At 39.0% G+C, this 24,071-nt stretch overlaps 1 protein-coding gene across 2 annotated transcripts in view; it reads right to left on the bottom strand.

The window, feature by feature from the left end:
• gpm6bb (glycoprotein M6Bb) overlaps positions 1-24,071 on the bottom strand; it is an 80,205-nt gene that overhangs the window by 52,737 nt on the left and 3,397 nt on the right. For both annotated transcript variants that reach the window (XM_088353363.1, XM_088353364.1), the window contains exon 3: positions 23,350-23,466. In XM_088353363.1, the coding sequence (XP_088209489.1) occupies positions 23,350-23,353 (4 nt within the window). In that variant the 5' untranslated portion in view covers positions 23,354-23,466. The remainder of the gene's footprint in view (positions 1-23,349; positions 23,467-24,071) is intronic.

Raw genomic sequence — 24,071 nt, 5'->3', positions numbered from 1 at the left:
GCCTAACACGCAAAAGGTCCTCGGTTTGAGAAAGGGTGGAAACATATGTTGGCCTGCAGAAGGCTGGGCCACCAGGCATTACTTGCCCAAGAGACACCACAGGAAATGGTGCCCCTATTACCCTAGTGAGGGATCCAACCAACCATTCAAAATATTACTGATTTATTTAATTAAATAATGATCTATTTAGGGGCAGCACGGCGGCGCAGTGGTTAGCGCGTGTGCGGCACAGTTCTAAGGTCTTGGGAACCTCCTGTGTGGGTTCAAATCCAGCTACCAGACTTCCTGTGCGGAGTTTGTATGTTCTCCCCATGCTTGCGTGGGTTTCCTCCGGGCACTCCGGTTTCCTCCCACATTCCAAAGACATGCATTTCAGGTGGATTGGCCGGTCCAAATTGTCCCTAGGTATGAATAAGCGAGCGAGTTGTCTGTCCCGGTGTGCCCTGCGATTGGCTGGCAACCAGTTCAGGGTGTCCCCTGCCCACTGCCCGATGATTGCTGGGATGGGCTCCAGCACCCGCGCGACCCTACTGAGGATTTAATTTCTTTTTACCACTAGGAGGCGCTGAATTATAAGGAATGTCCCTTTAACACAACTGCTATTTCAAAAATGGTTAATGTAGTTTCCTAATCAACATTTTTTTAAACCACAACAAAATTTTGCTTGTGGTCATAAATGTTTCAGAATCGCCCCATGCTGAAAAGGTAAGTTTTTAAATTTGAGTCTTTCATTGTAATGGTTTTTGTATGGATGGATATTGTTCTGTACTTGCTCTTTAGAATAGTGTTTGAACGAGTGGGTTACGACCCAAAAATGGGTTGTGGACCTTTTTTAGTGGGTCGCGGTCCTTTTCCTTGGCAAAAATAATGCTATAAAAATGGAGGGCCAATTACACTCCTTAACCATAGATGGCAATAACTCCCTGCTTGATCTCGTCTTCCAACTCAGTCAATCGACCCTGTCCCTATGGTGTGAGAGGGACATCTCATTTTATTTTTTTCCCCCCTTTTCCTGTCCATAATAATGTGTCCCAAGAAAGTTGGAATGGTGGGTCATCAAGTCAGCCCAGTTGAGAACCACTGCTTTATAACACCATTTTCACACAACTGTTTTACATTATAAGGACTAGTATTTGGACGCCATTAACCTGGAAACTTGGAAATGTCAGAGCTCTGAAGATTTCTGACGCGCTTTTCAACTAGACATTGATCGGTGAGAGCAGAAAAAAGGCAATTGTTATAAGTGTTTCGAACATTTAGAAAAGTGGAAAAATTGAGACTGAAATAAGGCCAATAAGAGGTGTAATGACAGAGTGGGAAGCGTGTCTTCGGGTTTGTTCCATATAGTATTGCAGGTATTCTAGTTGAAACCACTCGTAAAAGGTAGCTCTTGGTTTTCCAGATGCTGCAGAAGTCTTTTCCCATGCAGTGGGGGTCGAAAGCTTAAAATGACAGAGATGTAATTTTCATAACAAGCGGACTGTCTGCATAAGGTTTAGGGGGTTGTACATTTAAGATCCCCCACCCCACAAAGCTGCTGTTTGCTGCCATTCTTCTTTGCTCTTTATCTAAAACAGATGGGACTACTGCCAAACAGTCCCCTTGACATAACTGGCTTATCATATTTTAACATACAGTGTTTACAGATGACCATCATTTGTCTGCTGGGTTGGATTTTACTTGGCTCACAAAGACTGTACCAGTTTTCCACCTCACTGGGGTAAAGCTTACATTCCGATTCAAATAAAAAAGATAAGTGTGAAACCTTATTTACTCTTATTAAACAGAGTTCTTTGGAAGTAATAGTTTGTTTTATTATTAATGTTTTAAATTAGAGTGTAATATCTTCACTTCAAGGGTGCGAATGAATTAAAAACATTAGATTTTAGTATACAATATTACCTCAATTATTGCCGTTAATGAAACATGAAAATCCACAAAATAAATACCTTCATTTATTTCTGTGATTATTTGGTTATTTTCTTATTACTCAACAATAAACCCTATTTACAGGCTCAAGTATTTGTGTAACAAATTAAAGAACAGTACTTTATAAACATTTTTACATATAACTTCTGTACTGTCAAATTGTAATTTAGTTATTTTTTGTTTTATTGCATAACTTATGAATGAATGAGATAAGGACCCGATCCCCTGCAAATGATACTTCGCCGCCATCATGTAAACGTCATGGAAAACTGCATTTATTTTCCGGTTCTGTCCTACAGAAACCATATTCTGTATCTTTTCATTATCAAGCAATTTTGAAAACTCGCATAGAGCACCAAATACCTGAGCAAGCATAGCGGGTGAATAGTTTCATTTTTGTTGGAGATAGAAAGCATCTTCCTTTGTTTAGCCAATCAGAATGCAGAACACAACGCTTGGTGAAAATCCGCTAAGCAGTGAGCGAGCAATAACAGAAACGTGAAGAAAGGTGTCTCAGTACGGTATTCAAATAAAAGTTTGATTGAATTTCATCAAGTGGCAGACTACTTAGTGGTGAAGATGGGAAGGATTATTTATATCTATTTATTTGTTCATATTTTGCCATTATCTAGACCTTTTGGATTTACTTAGCATTTAAATTGTGTTATTTTTCCTCTCCTTTCCTACCTATCAAAAAATGCGAAGTTGGAAATAAAATTTTACATTTAGCATTTTCATTTCAAGACAGGCTGGGTTAAAAAACACAGAAGGGAAGTTGTGTTTACAAACATTGTTGTCTTAGATGCCCAATCAGGAGCTCTATTTTGAAATGTTACAAAATGTCAAATTAGGAACTCTAGATTAAAAAAAGGAATGAAATATCTTATCATGATTCATTTTAAAATTTTCTTTAAAAAAAAAAGATCGTCCCTGCAACCGGCTCACTTTCTCTGCTGCTACATGGGCAATGTTTAAAGGTATTATTTAGTGCCTCTCCTTGGTAAGAAAAACGTATTTAAAAAAAATATATATATTGATTCAAATAATGAGCAAAAATATTTTACCTATCATATAAACACACTATATTTTTTAAATCCAGGTCGAGAAACGTTCTATTTATTTTGAATAAGATGAGAATCACCAAGAGGGAGCTGACATAATTGTCCGCCATCTTGTTACTAAGGGTACCTGAATTTGTGTCTAGCTAAATTTGGCAACTTTGCTGTTGGGGTTCATATCTCTTTTAGAAAGAAGCTTGAGTGTTTTTAAACTTCAGCAAAGCCATCCAAGTGCCATTTATTTAATTTTGTATTTTTCAACCCAGGTTCTAACTGATAATTTCCAAATACAATGCAATAAAAAAGTACTTTGACGCACCAATAGTGAATGCAATTGTATTGCTTAATCACTGCGTTGCTTGACTTTCTTTAAGTAAAATAACATTGGGACGGCCGTTTCCTCAAATGTTCTCTGGTTGATAAATGGTAGACAGCAAATACGACTACAGCCCAGCTTTGGCAACGTTCAACAGACATTTGTAACTCATTCAATAAATACTATTATTAAGGGTTTTGGCACAGTTCATCAGTAAGTTTCAAATCTTAGGGAATGATTTTAGTTTGATAAATAACCATTAGACAAAAGGAGTGGCTTTGTTTAGATCTTTGTCCACACATCGAGGGACCGCCAGTTGCTAGTCTTGTTTCATGTATCCAGCGATTATAGTGTGTAGGTGGCCCCATATGGCAAGTATAGGGTTAGTGAAGCAAAGTGTTCAGAGTAGCAAAAATTTTTTTTTTAATTTAAAAAATTAAAAAAAAAAATTGACCTCCTTTGCCATAATTTGGGCAGTGAGGGATAACAGTCTGTGCATCGGCATGGTGGCCGGATTCTTGTGATCACGTCACCAAAATCATCGTGTGCTGAACAGTTCTTGAAAGGTTCATGCATTGTTCATGCATAAGTTTAATGTTCTTGCAATAAAATGTAATTTTGCCAGCAAAGTGCCCTTTTGTTTTTAGAAAGCATTGTTTATATATTTAAGGTATCGCAAATGGAAATAAAATGCATCAAAGTGAAAGTATGCTTGAAATGCATCCTTTCACAAAAAAGCCGTCCAACTAAGGTTTTCTTGGAAATGAGTATTTTCCAAAAACTTACCAATGTTCAACTGTTTTTTACTAAACAATAGTAAAAGCTAGAAACATTTTTTTCTAATTAAAGATAAGGCTTCAAGCTTTCTTTTATTTTCTTCTCAATTAGTTAAAACTGCGGATCATTGTTTGACGTGAGGCAACTCATCTTTCTCTTGTGCTTCTGTCAGCATTATACCACAAATCCGTTGGTGAGCCTGATCTAGTCCACAAGCCGTATATTTGACACCTTTGTCTTAAAACAATCACTTGAAAAAAAAGATCCTGAATGCAACCGCAATTCACTCCGTGCTGCTGTCTCTCAAGCCAGAATCTGTCACAAAAGCTTCACTTTCGCAGACTTTGGACAGCTTGGCAGAGGCGCTTCCTTTGGGCCCTCAGAGCTTTCCTCCCTCCCGAGGTTTGGAAGCAGACAATGAGGCCCCTCGCATGGAAACCAGCGAGAGAGAGAAAGCAGGTGTGCTTAGTGACCTTAAACTTTGCAGCCTTGGGAGCACAACATCAAGATGAGTCCTCAAACTTTGGCGCTAGGCTCCGCCCACATGCAAACGATGAAAAGTCATATCCTTTACAATTCGGCAACAATATGGATACATTTCAGATTTTGTGGAAACCAGAGAGAATCAGCAAACATTGAAAAATGATTAAAATTCCTTACGATTACACTTAAAGGGACAGTGACCGCTAGGTGTCACTGTACAGGGTGTACATTTGAAGTCCCCATATTTTCTTATTTATGAATAGTAGTAAGTTAAAAGTTGCGTCAATGTAAAACTAAGTAATTATATTGTGTTTTTTTGTGAGGCTACTTATTTTTTTAATTTCCTTTTAGACCCGTGAATGCTATTCCCTCAACCAGAAAAGACGATTTTGGTGCTTGAGTTTGCAGAAACTAAGAGCGTTCTCCATTCTGGCCGGGTCCTGTGGTATGCTCTGCCCACTGAGATTCTATCTGCAACCTCAGTGGAACTGTTAAAATCTATACTTCTATTCTATAGCTTATGAATGACCCCTATTTCACGTTGACGAAATCTGTGTATTATTTATTATTGCAACATCCGTTACAGCCTGTCAGGGAGGGGGATTACCTCAATTACCTGTAGTTTACAATAATCTGTGGTCTGTGTGGCACTTTGAGACTCGTTGTGATAAAGGTCTATACAAATAAACGTGACTTGACTGAATATTTTAACAAGCATTTTGCAGAAAATTCAGAAGAGCCACCAGAGAAAAAGTCCATAATGTGGTGGCACGGTAAATTCAAAACGTATGCGTGCTTATGCCCAGCTAAAAGAACGGGACCCCCTAAACCTTCAGATAATTTGATTAAGGTGGAACTGCTTTCCAGAAGAGCTCCTGTAAATTGATCAGAAGAGCGAGTAAGGAACTTCAGTGTCCTGCGACTGATGGGCGTGTCTTGAAAAGACGAGTGCAGTTGACGCCTGACAGTTTCTGAACACAACACTGCCGGATAAATTGATTGGACAGAGCTACCCAAATCAAGAAGAAAATTCCACTTCTCAAACTAATTTAATGAAACGATGGTGCAGTCAAAAGTCAAAAAAGAATATACAGTTGTCACATTTTTTTTTTAAAAAAGACCAGCAAAACCAAAACAACTCCAAGGAATAATATACCCTTCAACGTTCAAATAGAAGCATTCATAATGAAATCCAAAGCGCTTGCCTTTAGTGGCCTCGTCTTCAAGATAATAAAATCAGTAACTTGTATATTTTCTATTTTATCTGCGTTTGGTCATGTTAAAGGTGTGTTATATTTAAGTGGGAGAAAACTTTCATCCAATAAAAAGAAAGAAGTTTTGAATATAACGCAAAAATACATGAACTAGCATACCATTATTCATTTTTATAAAAGAAAAAATGCATAGGTCGCTGTATTTCTTTTAAACCGGGGAATGCCCACTTAGATTGGCGCCAAGTTTGTCCGGCATCCTGCCTCCATGCTGTGCCGTGTATCACAGGCTCTCACTTGTACTAGACAGTGTGCCATCTGGTGGTCAAACATTACACATTTAATAAAACGTAATTTTTTTTGTGGCGTGAAATGACTGTCAACTTACATTTGCAAGGAATTATCGCCATCGAGTTTAAATGGACGTTTTTTGTTTTTGTTTTCTTAGCATTATTTTGCCATGGGAAAGGCTTACTTTTGGATCCCAACCCACCAGTTGGGGAACACTATACTAAACTATAAATATATCACTAATCTACATTTGGAATATAGTGCTTGTTTCTTTTGTGCACAAAAGGACCTTTGCAGCAATTGCAAAATTTGTCCCAAGAAAGCACCCATACCACTTTGTTTAAGCAGGGTTTTCACTTTACATTCACACCAGGCACAATCTACCGTAAGACTTTCTTACAACACAGCCGGCACTTCTCAGTGTGTCCAGGAGGGGGGCAACCCGACGTGCTTTTGTCTTACGGTTGTTTAGCAGCGGCGCAAAAAGCTACGAGGACAAAGACCTATCTGTGGCGCCTTGAATACACTTGAGCGGGCACAAGGCCAAGCGCTGGATCCTCGCTGGGTCCCACACTGGACAAGCGCTAATGAATTCTGTTCGCTCTCTCACACAAACGCAAATGAACTTGAGGGCAAAATGAACTGCAAGCCATTCTTCCTCAAGGGGTTCAGTGGTGCTGTGAGAAAGGATCGTGTGCAGCTGTAATATAAGAGCTGAATCGACACTTTTTTTTTCAATTTGAAAACATTTCCCCTTATTAACTTATTCACTGCCATCTTAGTTGAAATAGACCAAGGTGTGAAACGTGCCCGCGGCCCGAATTGGGCTTGTTGACAGATTTAGTTTGGCCCTTGAGATAAGGCTAGAGAAGCGCAAGATGAAAAAAGATTTAAGTACCTGCTGTTTAAAGTACATCCACTTCTCTGTCCCGCTCTTTCTCTTGCGCTGTCACTCTGTCCAGCTCTTTCTCTAAACTCCTTTATTTATCTCTCCTTTTCTCTTTTTCAACTTTTTCTCTCTATTTCTCCTCTCTCCCTGTCGCTTACTTTCTCTCGCATTTTCCTTTACTTTCTTGCTTTCCCTCTCTTTTCTCTTTCATATCTCTTATCTTTCATATGTTTTTTGATTCATATCTTTCTGTCTATGTCTTTCATCTCTATTTCTCTCCTATTTTCTTTTTATCTCTGTCTCTTTCCTTCTTTCTCTCTTTTTCTCGGTATTCCTTTCTCGTTTTGTTTTACTTTCTTGCTTTCTGTATTTCTCTTTTTAAACCTCTTGTTTTGTCTTTCTTTCTCTCTCTCTCAATTGCTTTATCTAGAACTCTTTCTGTGTCTCACTTTTCTCTTACCTTCTCTCTCTTTTCTCTCTGTATTTTTCTCTTCTCTATTTCTATCTTTTTCACATTCCTTTTTTTCTTTTGTTCTCTCACTCTTTCTACTTTTCTCTCTTACTTTCTTTTTTTCTCACCTACTGGCCTGGCTACCGCAAGAGTGCTTTTTCTACCATGTTGCCCCCTGAGCTCAAATTAGTGTGACGTTCCTAAAATAGACCATTGAGGTCTATAACCGTCAGTGGCAGTGAAAGAGTTAAAGTGTCTTAAAAAAACAAAAAATAAGTGTTCCGAATGTTTTGGGGGCAACGGTATATCATATGATAGATTGCAGAACTGCAATGACACGCTTTGGCCACTATGTCAAATGAGCAAATTCCCCTTGAGTCGTCACAGTCACGCTCTTGCCATAAGCATCCTTTGTTTGTTACATTTACATCATTTCTCTGCTGCAATTTTAAGTCAAGTCATTTTTATTTGTCGAGCCTTTCTTCAGAATGGATTATAAAGGGACAAATCATTTACCGCCTCCTAGTGGTTAAAAAACTTAATTCATTTTTTTTATTGGTTAGTATAACATGCAAAAATACATTAACTGTCATATATACATGTCTTTTTGATAAATACCCATAGGTAAAGAAATGTATATTCATTTTACATGATATTCTCCTACAACACGGCGGCACAGTGGTTAGCGCGTGTGCGGCACAGTTCTGAGGTAGTGAGATCATACCTCCTGTGTGGAGTTTGCATGTTCTCCCCGTGCTTGCGTGGGTTTTCTCCAGGCACTCCGGTTACCTCCCACATTCCAAAAACATGCATGTCAGGTTAAATGGCCGGTCCAAATTGTCTCTAGGTGTGACTGAGGAAGCAAATTGTCCCTGAGTGCCCTGCAACTGGCTGGCAACCAGTTCAGGGTATCCCCTGCCCACTGCCCGAAGATAGCTGGGATGGGCTCCAGCACACCCCGCGACCCTATTCAGGATAAGCGGTGCAGATAATGGATGGATGACATTCTCCTAAGCTAGGGGTGTGCAAACTTTTAGACTCACTGGACTTCCCAATTCCACATTTTGGAGACATAATCAATTTTTTTATTTGCATTTATGAATAAATATACTTGCAGACGTTTCCATGTTATATTTATTTTTCCATTCGTTTCAAAAAAAGATCAGTGTCATCAAATTGATTTTAAAACACTCAATAGTTAAAGCAAGTAATGTTAGGTGCTTGTGTTAAGGCCTTAATTTGTCTATAGTTTTGTAGTACTTCTGTAGTAATTTTAGTTTTTATGTAGTATAACTGTAATAGTATTTCTATTGTATTTGTATGTGAATGAATGTTTTTTTTTAGTATTTCTCTAGTACCATTCTTGTAATATTTCTGTAGTATTATTGTTGGATTATTGTTTTGTAGTAGTATTTTTGCATTAAAGTACTACTGCTGTGTTTCTTTTGTAGCATTTCTTAAAGCAAAATAATATAGGTCAGTGTTTAAGCACTTGATTTTGATATTCAATTTTGTCGTAGTATTTTTGCACTATTTCCACTGTCGGGTTCTTTCGTATTTCTTCAGTACTGTTGTATTTATGTATTAGTATTTTTGGAGTATTTCTGTAGTTGTATTTATGTATTAGTATTTTTGTAGTATTTCTGAATTAGTATTCTTGTACAGTGGAACCTCGGTTTTCGAACGCCTCTCAGTTCGCACAAATCGGTGCTCGACCAAAAATTTCGAGAAATTCTTGCTTCGGTGTTCGGTCAAAAAATCGGTTTCGAACACCGGTAATGTGTGAGTGCGTACGCTACGCACCGTAGCGTTCACACTCACACATTATGCTGAGCGGCGCACAGGTGGAGATGGCCCCCATCCCTCGTGACCAACTTTTATCAAGTGTGTTACAATGTATTTGTTTCACCCGGTGCGGTTAGAAGGGGGGACCCACTTTCAATGTAAACACTGAAGTATGTCACTCAGCTTTACCGAAAACTTCAGTGTTTACATTGACAGTTGGTGCCCCCTTCTAACTGCACCAGGTGAAACACATACATTGAAACAACGTGCACACGTGCTTCTTTTTTTTTTTGCTTGATACTGAGCACCACAAAGGTAAGAACTCCTATTCATAATCCTTTTCTTTATCCTTTTTTTTTTTATTTTTACACGTTCATGGTAGCGTAATCTTTCGTACGGAATATTACAATAACGCAAACGTACGATTAGTATGTTTTAGCTGTATGATTACGTTGATCATTCAGGTAAACATTCAGCGTGTTGGAACAGAGTCCCCTTTCCAAGGAAACCGCTCACCACTTGTTGTTGAGACTCGGGTGCTAAATGACTTGTAAACGACCTGATTTTTTATTTGTACATGTTCATGTTAGCGTAATTTTTCGTATGGAAGATTACGATAACGCGAACGTACGATTAGCATGTGTTAGCTTTATGATCACGTTGATCATTCATGCTAAACATTCAAGGCGTTGGAACGGATTAAAACAATTTTACATTATTTTTAATGGGAAAATTGATCTTCGGTGATCGACCAAATTGGTTCTCGACCAGGCTTCTAAGAACGGATTATGGTCAAGAACTGAGGTTCCACTGTATTATTATTTTTGTAGTATTTCTGTATTAGTATTTTTCTTTTCAGAATTGAAGCAGAACCATATCCTAGGTCCATATTTAAGAAATAAATTTGACATTTAATTTTGTAGTAATTCTGTAGGGAGCGGACATGATTGTGCGCCATCTTGCTGCTATGGGTACCCCCAACAACCAAACAACCTTGGGAAATGCTTGGCAAAAAAAAAAAAAAAAATTGTGCAGTTTGGTCGTTTGAATCTCCATAGTTTATAACCTTCCTTGCGCTTTGGAGTACTCATTTTTGAATGTTTGACCACTGAAGGTACTGTGTAGTACACAGTGTCTCTTTAAGGAATAAGCTTTGGTCTTCAAACCATTGCTACCTTCACCCCCTCCACCCCCGCTTCTTTAATCCTCTGGCCCAGATCCTGACCGCCTCTATAGTGTCTAGGCGACCACTCGACTCGCTTCAACACTGCAAGCTGACAGCACAAAGTACACAGCTTACTTGTGTATTAAAGTGTTTCGGCGTACACAAAACTTACTCTGTACAGAGGAAATCGAACGCCCGTCGAATGACCGAACGAATGCTCTTCGGCTGCATGCTTCCATTGTGTCTTTCTTGGCCATTCCGAACAATCATCTGACTGTGAACATAAACACTGATGCAGAACTCAGACTTCATTCTGCAGACCTCATTATGCAGGAGTGTGGCTGAAGAGTTAAGTCTTAAATGGTTGAACTGTGCCTCGCGCAGAAGCAAGCAAAGGATGTTAAATGGTGGAACATGAAAGAACAATACAAAATAGTGATTGGTCAATGGGTCGGTCATCAACCAAGAACTGCTATTAAAACTTGGCTTTTTTTAAGTTGCTTGGTTATTTATGGCTTGCCACACTTTGAAAGACAATGCAACTTGTCTGTGAAAAATCCTCTACTGATATAGGCAATAGAATTCTCTTTTTCAACCACAATTGGATTATTCTTCACAAAGCAAATGGACAATCATTTAATGAAATGGTTCTCAAATTGTAATACTTAAAAAGATCAAATTAAATTAAATCGTACAAACCCCCGAGTGTCCAATTTTGCTCATTTGAAGAATAAATGTATCTCTTTTTTCCACGTAAAAGAAGGGAACTAAGAATATGTAATCTAAAAAGGGGCAAAATGTTGTGCCATGCACCATATTAAATATTTTTTCTATAAAAAAAAGCAAAATAATATGGCAGCATCATGTCTACTGAAATAGGAACGGTATCCTTTAGATTAACAAAATTAACTCAAATAGCTAACAACTTTGTTCTTGGTGAAATAAATGTTTCTGAAATGGGAAAAATATTACTTAGAATCACAGAAAGGGTATGTATTTTGCCTAAATGGGTAATGGTCTGCATTTATATAGCACTTCAAGTCACTGAAGACCTCTCAAAGCGCTTTACAATGTGCTTCACACTTACAACAGCCTATCACAGACAGTCACGCAAACACACACAAACACACACACACACACCTCTTCCCTCTGGAACGTGCCCCCATAATACCATTTGGTGGGTTTTGTCTGCTGCAGATAATGCACGATAAAAATCCGAGACGTATCAAAACAGCAACAAATTTTACAGATTTTAAGATCTTTTCTCACATTACCAATAAGTTTATTCTGTTTCTGATATTGGACACCCGCAAAGGAGATTGCATAGGATTCCAGTTTGTTCTTTTGCCTACTTTACCTCACTGTTGTTTGTTATGTTGACTTATGCACCATTTACATTATTGTCACAATTGGCCAATAATGTTACTGTTCTTTAATTTTCATACCCTTTTGGGTGGGTTGTTTTTTTGGGCACCGTGGAGATTTGATAAAAAGAAAGCATTTAGGGAAGGGCTTTTAGAACATATTTGAAATTTGGCATTGGGAGTTTTTTTTGGTACAGAACTCCTCTGTTTAAAATGGATTAACATCTTCTCTCATTACTTATAGTCTATTCTAAAGTATAAACTAGTCAATTACGAAAAAAGAACATTTGTTTTTAAAACTGTACGTACAAGTGCAATTTTTAGATATCATGAGAAGTAAAACGGGATCTCATAGAAAGAAGTGTATTTTTTTTCGTGTACAATGTAGGATGCCTTCAGGGGATCACTGAATTTGGAAATCCTTGGCTGGAAAAAATCTTGGCACATCAATTCAAAATCGTTGAAATACACTGACCTAAAGCTTACTGCAAAATAAGCCAGAAGCAGAAATGTCACACAACAGTCTAGTCAAGTCACCTCAACTCAACTAAAAACAAAAGGATCACTTACTAAATAATAAACTAAGGAAAATGCCCAGGGCAAATGCAGTCCAGGTCTGCAGGGGCATCATTTTGAAATAAAAGCAGGATGTCTGCAGTTCAACTGAGAAATGCTGTCCATGGATCTGACAGTAGCGGAACTATCACTTGGAGCATACAGATTCTCCAGGGAAGAAAAAAAACGACAAAGTGCAGTGGACAGGCTTCCAAGTAAGGGTCAAGGCCATTGCACATGCTTAAACACAGGCATCCCCAGTTGGGACCCTCTACTCCAATCACTTCACAAGCGACAATAGTCAATAGGCTTGCTTTGTCTGTACCAGGTCAGAACTTTCCAGAACATTAACATGCAAGAAGCATGGCACAGTTGTTACCAGAAAAGAACAAAAAGCAAAGCCAATAAAGTCAAAACTTGGGGCATTCGAACATAAGAAAGACTTCTGACACACAGGGTTTGCACACCTTTTTGTGGCCATATTCAAGCACTTTAAAATGACTTTTAAAGCCATCTTTTTAATTTCCCCAGTACTATTAAAAGAAGGAATCTGTTATGAATTATGTATTTTGCAGAGCCACATTATGACATATCGGTTTTAAAACTTGAACATATCGCAAATATATTTGTGTTTGAAAAAAAGCACTACCCAGATGGGTGTCGGCTAAATATGTAGCTTACATTTTCAGTTGCAGTAAGTTAGATAAATAAACTACATAAAATAAATAATTAGATTAAATAGTTCCCCGTTAGGAGAACGACCCAATGGGGACAATGACGCGTCAAAGGACAATGCCATATAAACTAATGTCAGCTGCAGTCAATCACGAGGGAAGAAGAAATGCAATGGCAAAGCACAGCCACCAGCGAGCAGTGTCGGCGTAATTTTTAAGCAGGCTTGTTGAGAAACATGGCAACAATTTTAAGCATTTGCAAGCTGTTCACCCAAATTTCAAGCACTTTTCAATCTTTGAAAACACAGCCTTAAAATTCAAGCATTTTCAAGGATTTCAGTTTTGGGTTGCCCTAAAAGTTATCATGTCAACAAAATTCTCTGGATCGACATACACTCCTGCAGCAGGGCCCAAAATGAAGAGGAAGATGATTTCTAGCGCTGACAAAGTTTGACTTTTCGACATGCTTAAGGAGGAAGGTAAAAGCATTTTTACGCTACATTTTGATTTCCAATACCGGCCCATGCTGATTAGTACACCGGCTGTCGGACAAAGAAAAGGAACCAAAGAACGAATGACGTATGGGTCAGGTAAACAGGGTATTGTTACGAGAGCATATGGAACATAACATTGGCAACAAGGATGGAGCTTCCACACTCGCTCCTTCCTATGTACCATGCAGGGATGTGATTGAGGTGAGGAGAAAAAGTCTGAAACCTAGCCGGGGGTCTGGGGGCCCAGGGCAGATCCCAGTGGGGGGGGGGGGGGGGCGATGCCCCCCCAAAGCTCCTGGGGTTTAAGCAATTTAGTTGTCCAAAACCATGCTTATATTAATAATTTAACATCTTTAGAAGATTTAAATAACAAAATAATTTGCCCACATACCTGATTTTTTTTGTAAATACTGCAAGGTCAGTTCAAATGCAGTTCAGACCCTGCAGCTTGTGCAACGATGTGGCCAATGTATGCAATTTTTCTAACGGCCACCAGGGTGCGCCAGAGCAATAAAGGAAAGAGTGAGAGTCTGATTTGTTTGCTACGCAAGTGAAAATGTCGGAATTCCGACTATAGTCGGAAAAATCACATCCCTGACCATGCTCTGCCTGGCGATCTGCCAGTCCTGTGGCTGGTTAGAATATTTTGAAACTATTATTGAAGACACCGGGCTATTCGGGGTTATTTGACGCTAGTGACGCTCAAAGGCAGGCAATGTTAATGAATAGGCTATGCAGTGAGAGCCAACGCATCTTTCGAAGCCTCGGACACGCCAGGAAATTTGCGGACTCTATTGCATTGCTCTCAGGACCCTTCCCCACTCCACAGAGCGCAATGGTGTGGAATATTATCTCTGTCCAGTCTCGACAGCGGGCCAGTGAGTCAGTCCACCATTATGTCGCCAACCTCCGGAGCTTAGCCACTCTCTGCAAGTTTGGGCATTTGGAGGACTAGAGGATTAGCAACAAGCTCGCTGAGCACATGACAGATCTCAAACTCGAGACAAGCTGTTTTTATGGCCAGACGAACAGTAAATATTAAAAAAATAATAATAATAAATAAATAAATAAATAAAAGAGCAAAAAAAAAAAAGCAGCGAGCGAGAAGTCCGGACCAGCCTGACCCAAAGTTAAAGATTGACATGTGAGGCCCGAACCAACCCGACCCAGGCCTAAGCTGTTACCCTTAGTTTCAATGTATAATAGGGTGTTTAATAAATAAAGGTTTCCACTTAGTGGATTTTGACTACCACGGGTCCATTTAGAAACGCAACACCTGTGAAAAATTTAGGATTACTCTAATGGAAAAATCAAATAAAAAAAACTTAAAAAGTGCCCGCTGTGTGAAAACAGAATGATGTCCATCATATCTGGATTCCAAATGGAAACCAGCCCAGAAATGACGCGACTGTGGCCTCCTCATTACTGGGCATAATTTCTGCAATTAATCACAACAAACAGAATACGTAATGTCGTTTGTGCTGATTGATGGCCACATGAAGTGAAGTCGGAAGAAATTAGCGCATCCGAAGTGCCAAAATTCTTCGCAACTTTAAACATTCTTGGTGAGTGGGTTTTCTGTCTGAATCTACACGGAAAATAGTGAAGTAAGAATCACACTTCTAACTCCTACAAGTCCATCGTTTAATTAAACTTTAGGCAAAACACGGAAAACACCTAAAACCCGAAAAACCTTACTCTGCTCCGACTCAGGATGGTAGGTCACGGGACATACAGTCCATCTGCTGATGTGACATTTTCCAGACATGCTGGCCGAGATGGGCAGGAATGTGGAAATCAGAGATGACGGACTCCCCTCCGAAGACACGAAATCATCACAAAGTGCGAATGTGTTATCTCGAAGCGACCTTTGTAATATTTGACACCACGTTCGTGCCGTGGCGCTGTCAAAGGCAGCTGGAAAACATATTTCATCACTTGGGTGTTAGCAAATGTCAGCCGACAAGCACTCGTGTCAAATTCGATATCGGAGCCCAAAAGATCTAGACAAGACTCACCTTAAGCGTGAAGGGAAAACTTTCAATGAGTGATTAAAAGTTAGTTTATAATGTGGCTTCACGTACAAATTATATGCTGTGTTCGATTAGTTTGGTCAGAAAAATGACACAGGATGCTAGGGAAGGATGTACTAGTCGACTAGTTAATTATGTCATCAAATTCTAAGAAAAACAATTGGAATTAAATAGTTGCAGATAGTCATTGTGTCTTTCAATCAGATCCAGAAATAAAAACAATCCTTAAAAAGCAGCTAACTATAAATGCCTCTGCTCATAATGTTATTTTCACAAAGATGTGCAATCACCTAAATGCTGTTACCAACCAAAACATCAGTTTTCAATATTTAAAGGGGTTTCTTTGACATTTACTTTTGGGATTAAATCTTCAATTCACATTCTTAAGGAACATCCAAAAAATACCAAATTATTTTAGACTAATATCCTAATCTTGGGTAGTCATCAATACAATTACCACATACCATTAAAATCAATGCATAAGCTTCCTTTCCCACAGAAAAAGAGGGACTGAATACTTTTAAATCACCAAACCCTGTCTGAATATTTGTCCTTCATATTTCATATATAAAAAAAGTTTACCAGTCCTTTAATTTCCAGTTACTAAAGGTAAAATCTTGGAACTGGGCTCAAACCCAGCTCGAAATTCGGGCATAAAATGTCAATCATCAAGCCGGGCTGGGTTGGACCGGGCTCTCTCTCACTTTTTTTTTTCCTTCATGGATAATGTGCCTAAGCACGCTGTTCGGCACACTTACTTTTACTCAAGTATTTATTTCGATGACTACTCTTTACTTCTACTTGAGAAATGTTATTCTAAAGTAAGAATACTTTTACCTGAGTAACACTTCCGTGCTACACTTCAGTTCAGGGTGAAATGCGCACTTTGGCGTGTCGAACTGAGGGACCGAACTCGGGTAAGCCCGGAGCTGCACCTCTGCGGAGCACTTCAGCCGAAGTGCGCACTTTGCTGCTGAAGCATTCACAGCCCCTCAATGCAGCTTCGGGTTTATTATAGGCCCTGTCCCTAAAATCAAGTTTATCGGTCGGGCAAGGGCTGGTCGGGGCTTATATACCAGCGGGCTCGGTAATTCCGGGCTGGATCTTTTAGGCCTGATCTTAACTTTACTGGTTACTAATTGTTAAATTGTTACTAAGAGGCAGTTGATACAGGCATTGACTACCAAATATTGATACCTCAAAAAAGACTGGTATCAGCTCAAATACCGATACCTTGTATTAATATTCACCAAGCCCAGGTCAAGCCAATTTAAGAGTTTAATTTGATGCACTCTAAACTGGTGAATATAATCAAAAGTCTTAGAAGAAGAATTTACAATGGATACTAATCCCTTATTTGCAGTTAAGACACAAGCTTTTGATGGATGTATGATTAGGTGTTAAAACTGATTTAAAGTCAGTTCTTGGTTTGCTCAATTTTTTGCAAAGTATCCTTTTTGTAAAGTTTTCTTTTAAAATTCTTTATTTGGATAAGTTTAATGTTTTATTGAAACTATTAAAAATGCTATGATTTTTGGGGGGGTACTGGGGTTGAATTTGAGGGTGCTTAAGCACCCCAAAAAATGGGTAGTTACACTCATGCTTACAACTTAAGCTAGTCACCAACCACGAGTCTATCATGTCAATCTTTTTGCATATGTATCCTGACACTCTTTGATCTCATAATCTAATACGTGTTAATCTTGTATATCCTGGAGTTACCTCATTGTAAACAAAGTTTATTATGATGCTATAATTGACAGTAAGGATCATTGTATTCTATTACATTATATTATTACATGACAATCCTGGAGTGCCACATCTAATGTCGTTGTAAAAAAATGTTCAGTCAGTTGTTATCAATAAAAATAAAGGTAATTCTATTTCTAAAAATCAATTAAAATTATTACCTCCCAAAATCGAGGTAAAAAATTTTGGCCTTATTGCCCAGCCCTAGATTGACTACCCGATAAAATACTGAAAATTGATCAGGGCATCACTATTACGGACATTTTCTTTTACAAAACTCTCCAGTAGGAGAAGCAACAATGTGTTTACAGGGATCTCAACCGACTACTTGGATCAATTTTACCCAACTTCTCGTCGTTCTATGAATGCTATTCCAAAATTACGTAATTGATGACCCATATTGGGTTAGTATGACAGCTAGAGCTAAGATTCATGGCCCGAGCCCGAACCCGAACCCGAACCCGAGGCAATTTCGGGCCGGGTCGGGCCTGAAATGTCAGTCATACGGTCGGGTCGGGTCGGGTTCGGTCCTGCTTTTTTTTTTTTTTTTTTTTTTTTTTAAATTAATTAATAATTATAAATATATCTCATCTCATCTCATCTCATTAGCCGTACCGCTTATCCTCAGTAGGGTCGCGGGGGGGCTGGAGCCCATTCCAGCAATCATCGGGCAGTGGGCAGGGGACACCCTGAACTGGTTGCCAGCCAATCGCAGGGCACACAGGGACAGACAACTCATTCGCTCATTCACACCTAGGGACAATTTGGACCGGCCAATTCACCTGAAATGCATGTCTTTGGAATGTGGGAGGAAACCGGAGTGCCCGGAGGAAACCCACGCAAGCACGGGGAGAACATACAAACTCCGCACAGAAAGTCTGGAGCTGGATTTGAACCCACGACAGGTTCCCATGACATGAACTGTGCCGCACAAGCGCTAACCACTGCGCCGCCGTGCTGCCCATTATAAATATATGTTCATTAAAAATATATACTTAAACTATGTATGGATACTAGACCAAGGAATACTTGTTATAAAATAAATAATTTGGATAAAACGGAGAAGGAGCTGTAATTGCTTTTAACGGAGCCAGAGCATGCTCTGTGCACGTGACGTGACGTGAATGCTGTCCTCTTAATAATCTTCCCCTCCGCAAATTCGCGTGATTTTGGCCTGGTATCCCCGATATGGAGTCGGACCAACAAGAAGTTAAGGATAAACTCAAGAGAGGAGAACTGACGAGGAAAACGCACTCTGGTAAGAGTTTTAATAAGCGTTTTATATAGAATACGATCGCTTTTGTCGGAAGTGTACATTGACGTTGGTGACATTTTCATCCGCGTTAAAAAACGCAATTTGCAGAATAAAATCACGCTTTTTTGTTTAAATAAACGCGTTATATAGACTAGGATCTCCCAATTATTATAATTAGCTCGCTTTATTGTTTTAATAAGCGTTTTATATAGAATACGATCAGGGGGGGGGGGATTTGCATAGGAGTCGGAAAAGGGCACAACACGTCAACACCCCCTCAATGATAGTGCCGCGCTAAAATCTTAAGGACGTACTACTACTGCTGCTGTGGATTATGGCCCAATGATCAAGTCGTCAAAATGACGGACGCCCTTAAATGTTTTCGCTACCTCAAAAAAAAAAAACCGTCAATGACAGATTGTCGCTTAATGTAACATCTGCAGTGTAGACACAGAGATATAAAAGATGTAAATGTTTATACAGTTTTATTTAACTTAGGCCTAGATGTTGTAACAAAAGGCAGAGTTTAATTTGTTATCATAAATCACCCCTCCTTATAAATAAAATATGTAATTTCGGGCCCCCTCGGGCCGGGCCAGCAAATCCAGTTAATTAGTCGGGCTCGGTCCGGGTCGGGTTTAATACCCCTCGGGCCTGCGTCGGGCTCGGGTGCTTTTTTTGGGCCCGATCTTACCTCTAATGAAAGCATATTAATTTTTGGCAAAGTCTTAATACTAGACACTCTGAGGCAAAAAAAAATATTTTCCAGAGACATGACTGGAATTTCTTAACCAGGATTTGAACTCTGACCATGTGATCAATGTCAGTTTTGTGACCCAATTGAGTCATCCAGCCGCCAGGACCTTATATTTTTAGAAAATTAAATTTACTCGACATAAGAACACAACAAAACCATCTTTAAGGTTCAGATCAAAGCCATATCTTTCAGATAATGACAGGATGGTAAATTAACCCCAACATGGGTAAAATGAAACCATTCTTATGCGTTCGAGACAGAAAGAATGTGTAAAGACGGACAAGAAGAAAACGTTGCAGGAATGGGATGTGGGTGTGTAAGGATTCCGTTCAAAGACCGTGTTGGTGCGAGACTCGGTGGCGATTCAGCCGACTTGGGTGTTCATGAACGCCGCACAAAGGAGTGCCTCCAAATTAGGAACACAAAGGCGCTCTTGTGGGAGCCTCCCGGCGAATTAATGAGGACTGATACATATTCTCACAGACGTCTCATAAACGTGGGTAGTCACGTAATCCCACAGCTATATTGCGGTAAGAAAAACAAACATTTTGTTGTCGTAAGCACAGTAATCCCTCGCTGAATGGCGGTTTACTTTACGCAGATTCTCTATTTTGCGGATTATAATCATGCATTGGCTAAACAGTCACCCTGCCCCTTTTCTGCCTGTGTCTCCCTGTGCGTCAATAACATTGCGTTGTAAGTTGTATACGTACGTAAAACAGCTTGACGAACCTACATTATGTACGAGCAAGTCTTTTTTAAAAATTTCTAGTTTCTTCATTTTTAGCAGAAGTCAATGGAAGGAGACCGAGAGGAAGGCCGCGATTGACGTGGATGGATGGTGTTATGAGTGCACTGCAGGAAAGAGGTCTAAATATAATGGAGGCTAGAGCTCTTGTTGGTGATAGAAATGAGTGAAGAGTTGTTGTGAAAGGGTAGTGGGGTTGTGGACGCATTCTTAAGGATGGGCTGGGCACCCGTATGATGCAGCAGGGGTAAACCAGTCAAAGCTGTCGGGCCCTGCTGTTGAACAAAAGAGTGTGTTGTGTCACCCTGACCCGAGTGACATGGCCGCTTTCTGGTGTCCCGTTTCATCTGGAGGGACGAAAGCATGACCAACTTAGGTGCAGAGATGCCTAATTTGTTTGGGTGTTTGGGCAATTGGGTTGGCCATGGTCCAAAAATTTTTGTGTGTGGTTTTTTTGCTATTTTTTCCCTTTTATTTTCTTTGTTATTGTACAGGTATGTGTTTGTCTTGCTGTCGGTCACCCCTCTTGAGGGATATGACCAAGGAAGATAGTAACTGTTTCTCCAAAAGCCACCACAACAAAAAAACACTTTGGACCCACAAAATCATAAAAAGCCAGGGAAGCGGCTTTATCGCCAACAAATATGGACTTCTCAATGTCAAATATGGACTTTGTCAACGTTTTAGTGAATGAAGATTTTTACAGTAATTAGAGTACAAAAATTATTTGTGAAAAAAAAACTTCATAAAATACTTTACTTTTTATTAATTAAACAAATGTTTGAGGCTGTAAATAGGGTTTGTACTTTGGTTTCAATGTATAATACAAGTATTAAATTTTTTTAAAAATGTTTCTACATAACTGGGTTTCGACTATTACGGGTACTATTTGGAACTCAACCCCCGCGGGAAAAATAATTACTGTACTCGTAAATTGTTGAGATGAAAAAAAACGTCTGATGTTGTACTTTTACTTATTTGTATTTTATACCTGAGTCACACTTGTCAATAATGCATATATATAATATATTGAAACAGTCGAGTATAGGTAATATCTTTGGCGCATTATGAAATCGGGGACACTGTGACTATTTAACCGCTAGATGTTGCTGTTTTGTATAGTGCAATAGAAAACGAGTGCTAAAAAGCACGGAGAATAAATAACTGAGGAGACTCAAAGTGACAGAACTACACTGTTTTTCTTATAAAATGTTTTGCTGGCCTTTCACAAGCTTGTAGTTTTTGTTTTATGGGGGTACCCATAGCAGCACGATGGCGGATAATCATGTCACTTTTCTCTCATGTTATGAAAAAGTAAATACAAATTTCTTGAGATTCGGGTATTTTTCTAAATGGAGTTTACATGATTGTTTATATGTATTTTTGTTTATTATTCAAGTAGATATATAGATATTTTTATTAATGAACGGATTTAAGCTAGGAGGCACTAAATAGTGGGCATTGTCTCTTTAAACACAAATCAGTGTTTAGTAGTTATGGTAAATACTTATTGTAAAATTTGTTATATAGTCACCAGATTAGAGTGCATCAAATTCAACTCTTAAGTTACTTGACTAGGTTTCACAATTCAGCAGGTTCTTTGAATGAATCAAATTATATTAATTGCCCAGCTCTAGGTGGCGGTATCGAGTCAATCCAGTTGAATGTGGTTATGTTGCAATTAAATGTGTTATAATTTCTGTAAATGATATCATATCAAAAAGTGCATGCCAACAACGGTATCAGAAGCTCAAATCCGCATCAGTTCGGGTAGTTTTAACTGCGGGTTTGATCAAAATCCAACCCACTGTGCTAGTTTCTTGATAAAAGTAGTTTTTGTGCCACTAGGAGGCACTAAATAATACACAATTTCCTTTTAAACAAAACTACGCTATCTTTTGAACCAAAGGTAGGTCCTAGTTTTCAGTATAGAAGAAAGAAAAGCAAGCATGCATTGGAGAAGATAACGTTAATTTAAGGCAAAGAAGACATGCATCTTCGGAATTATCTACATTTTTTGTGTAAGTAGTGCTAGAGTATTAATGACAAAAACATGTGCTTTATAATAAAGAATATGCAGTAAACATTTTGGCGACTTTTTTTTTTCCTTTCAGTTCATTATATTAGAAATGGTTCTGCTTTTTTTCTACACATAGTGACCACCTGGAAAACGGACAATAAAAAGCATTTGTCATGATTTACAGAGGATAAAGAATGTATGCTGGAGAGAATCGTTGTTTACATGTTTACATTTGTTGCTCCTGGATTACACATGGCCAAATCCATTAAAATGTGTTGAGGGGAGGCCAGGGAAATTGCCTGGATGGAGACATTTGTTGGCCTGGAGTAGGATGGGCCTTACCAGGCTGTACTTGGCCAAGACACACCACAGAAAATGGTGCTCCTACAACCCTAGTGGTTGAGGGATCCACAATCCCTCAATAACTGAGTGAAGAGATCAAAGAGATCAAAGAGATCACGAAAACACACCTTTAAACAAGCACTGTTGTCCACTATGTCTAACAAAAATCATTTCTTAGGGACTTTTTAGCCAATCAAGATGCAGAACTCAATGCATGATGAAAACCCATGAGGCAGCGAGATCGTGAATTGTAAAACGTGTTATTTTCGGGGTTTACTGTACAGTACTGCTTCATGAGCAGATAATAATTAAATACAAAATAGTAATTTCCTGCCACCTACTGATATGGATGAATGTTACTGTTAGTCAGTTGGTACAGATAAAACAGCTATGACACTGAACAATGGTTTTCTATATTGCACAGGTCAAACTGCCTGCTGCAGCACACTGGTTGAGATACACTGAATTCTGTTTCAACTGAGAATGTGTGTTTGTTGTTGCGAACAATATTGAATACATGTGACAGTTACTTCAATACATGTAATCATGAAGCAATTAACTGTGAACGTCTGATCCACTTTCAAACACTAAACCACAAGAAAAAAAAGAATTTACAAGACAATGGAACGCTGAGTGATTGAATCTCGAAGCTGATCAATCACTGATCAGCCAAGGCGCATGCAACCAGTTTGAGATAATACAGCTTGCGAGTGTAAAAGACATACTAGTATTTAAAGTGGGAGAGTGAAGGAGTGCGCACACAGGCACAATCCTGCAACACATAATCTGTCTAATCGCTTTCCTCGACTCAATCCCACAACGCATATTGCAAAAAGAATTACACCACCATTGCATTTATGACTGTTAACTTGCAGTTGGAGCAGGGATGTGCACATGAGGAAAAAAAATAGTTTGCAAAGATGTAGCGAACTCTTTGTCAATAGTTAATGAATCAAATAGTCATGTCTATCTATATTTAAAATGCAATCATAAATGCACTCACCCATGTTTGAAGAACTTCCAAGAGAGCGCAAAAAGTCAGATGCAAGTCGTCGAGCCGTTAGCCGCAAGTCCCGAGATGCGCACTAACTGCACGCTCGCAAACACTTTGGAGACAGCCCTAGTGACGTCATCGGTGGGAGGAGTTTAGGATCAGGGCAGAGAAGAAAGTAGAAAGAGGTCAAGCACGTATTTTGTCTTTTGGGGGATGTCAAGGGGGGCTGCTTTTGGGGGGGACCTCCATTTTTGGGAAGCATGGAATGCACTTTAAAGGATTTTGGTGTTGGGGAAAAACGTCAAATATGTGGAACTCAAGAAAAATCTTCATGTTGTGCCTGTGTTTTGAGGTGACGTTAAGAAGAGGTGAAAAAGTACAAAGAGTTATAAGAGATCAAAAAGTTCAAATAGATCAAAGAGTTCAAAGCAGGTTTAGGGCGCGGGTTGGCAAACTACTGCACGTGGGCCATATGAGGGATGTCCAGCTTTTTAATTTGGCCCGCACAAGGTTAAAACTACTGTATAATCATAACATTTATACACTGTTACGAATAAAAATGCAACTAATAAAAATGTCCTAAAGAAAGGAAGGAAATACAAGGAAATAAGGAAAAAAAGAGGAAAATAAAGAAAGGAAGGAAGGCAAGCAAGAAAGAAAGCAAGAAAGAAAGAAAGAAAAAAGAAAAGAAAGAAAGACACCTGTGGTTAAATATGAAATGACATGAAATG

Source organism: Urocampus carinirostris, chromosome 14, assembly GCF_059441175.1.
Source record: "Urocampus carinirostris isolate Australia breed hairy pipefish chromosome 14, RoL_Ucar_1.0, whole genome shotgun sequence".
In the NCBI taxonomy this organism is placed as follows: domain Eukaryota; kingdom Metazoa; phylum Chordata; class Actinopteri; order Syngnathiformes; family Syngnathidae; genus Urocampus; species Urocampus carinirostris.
The sequence above is the reverse complement of the archived record's forward strand: the minus strand, read 5'-3'. Positions and strand labels throughout refer to the sequence as shown.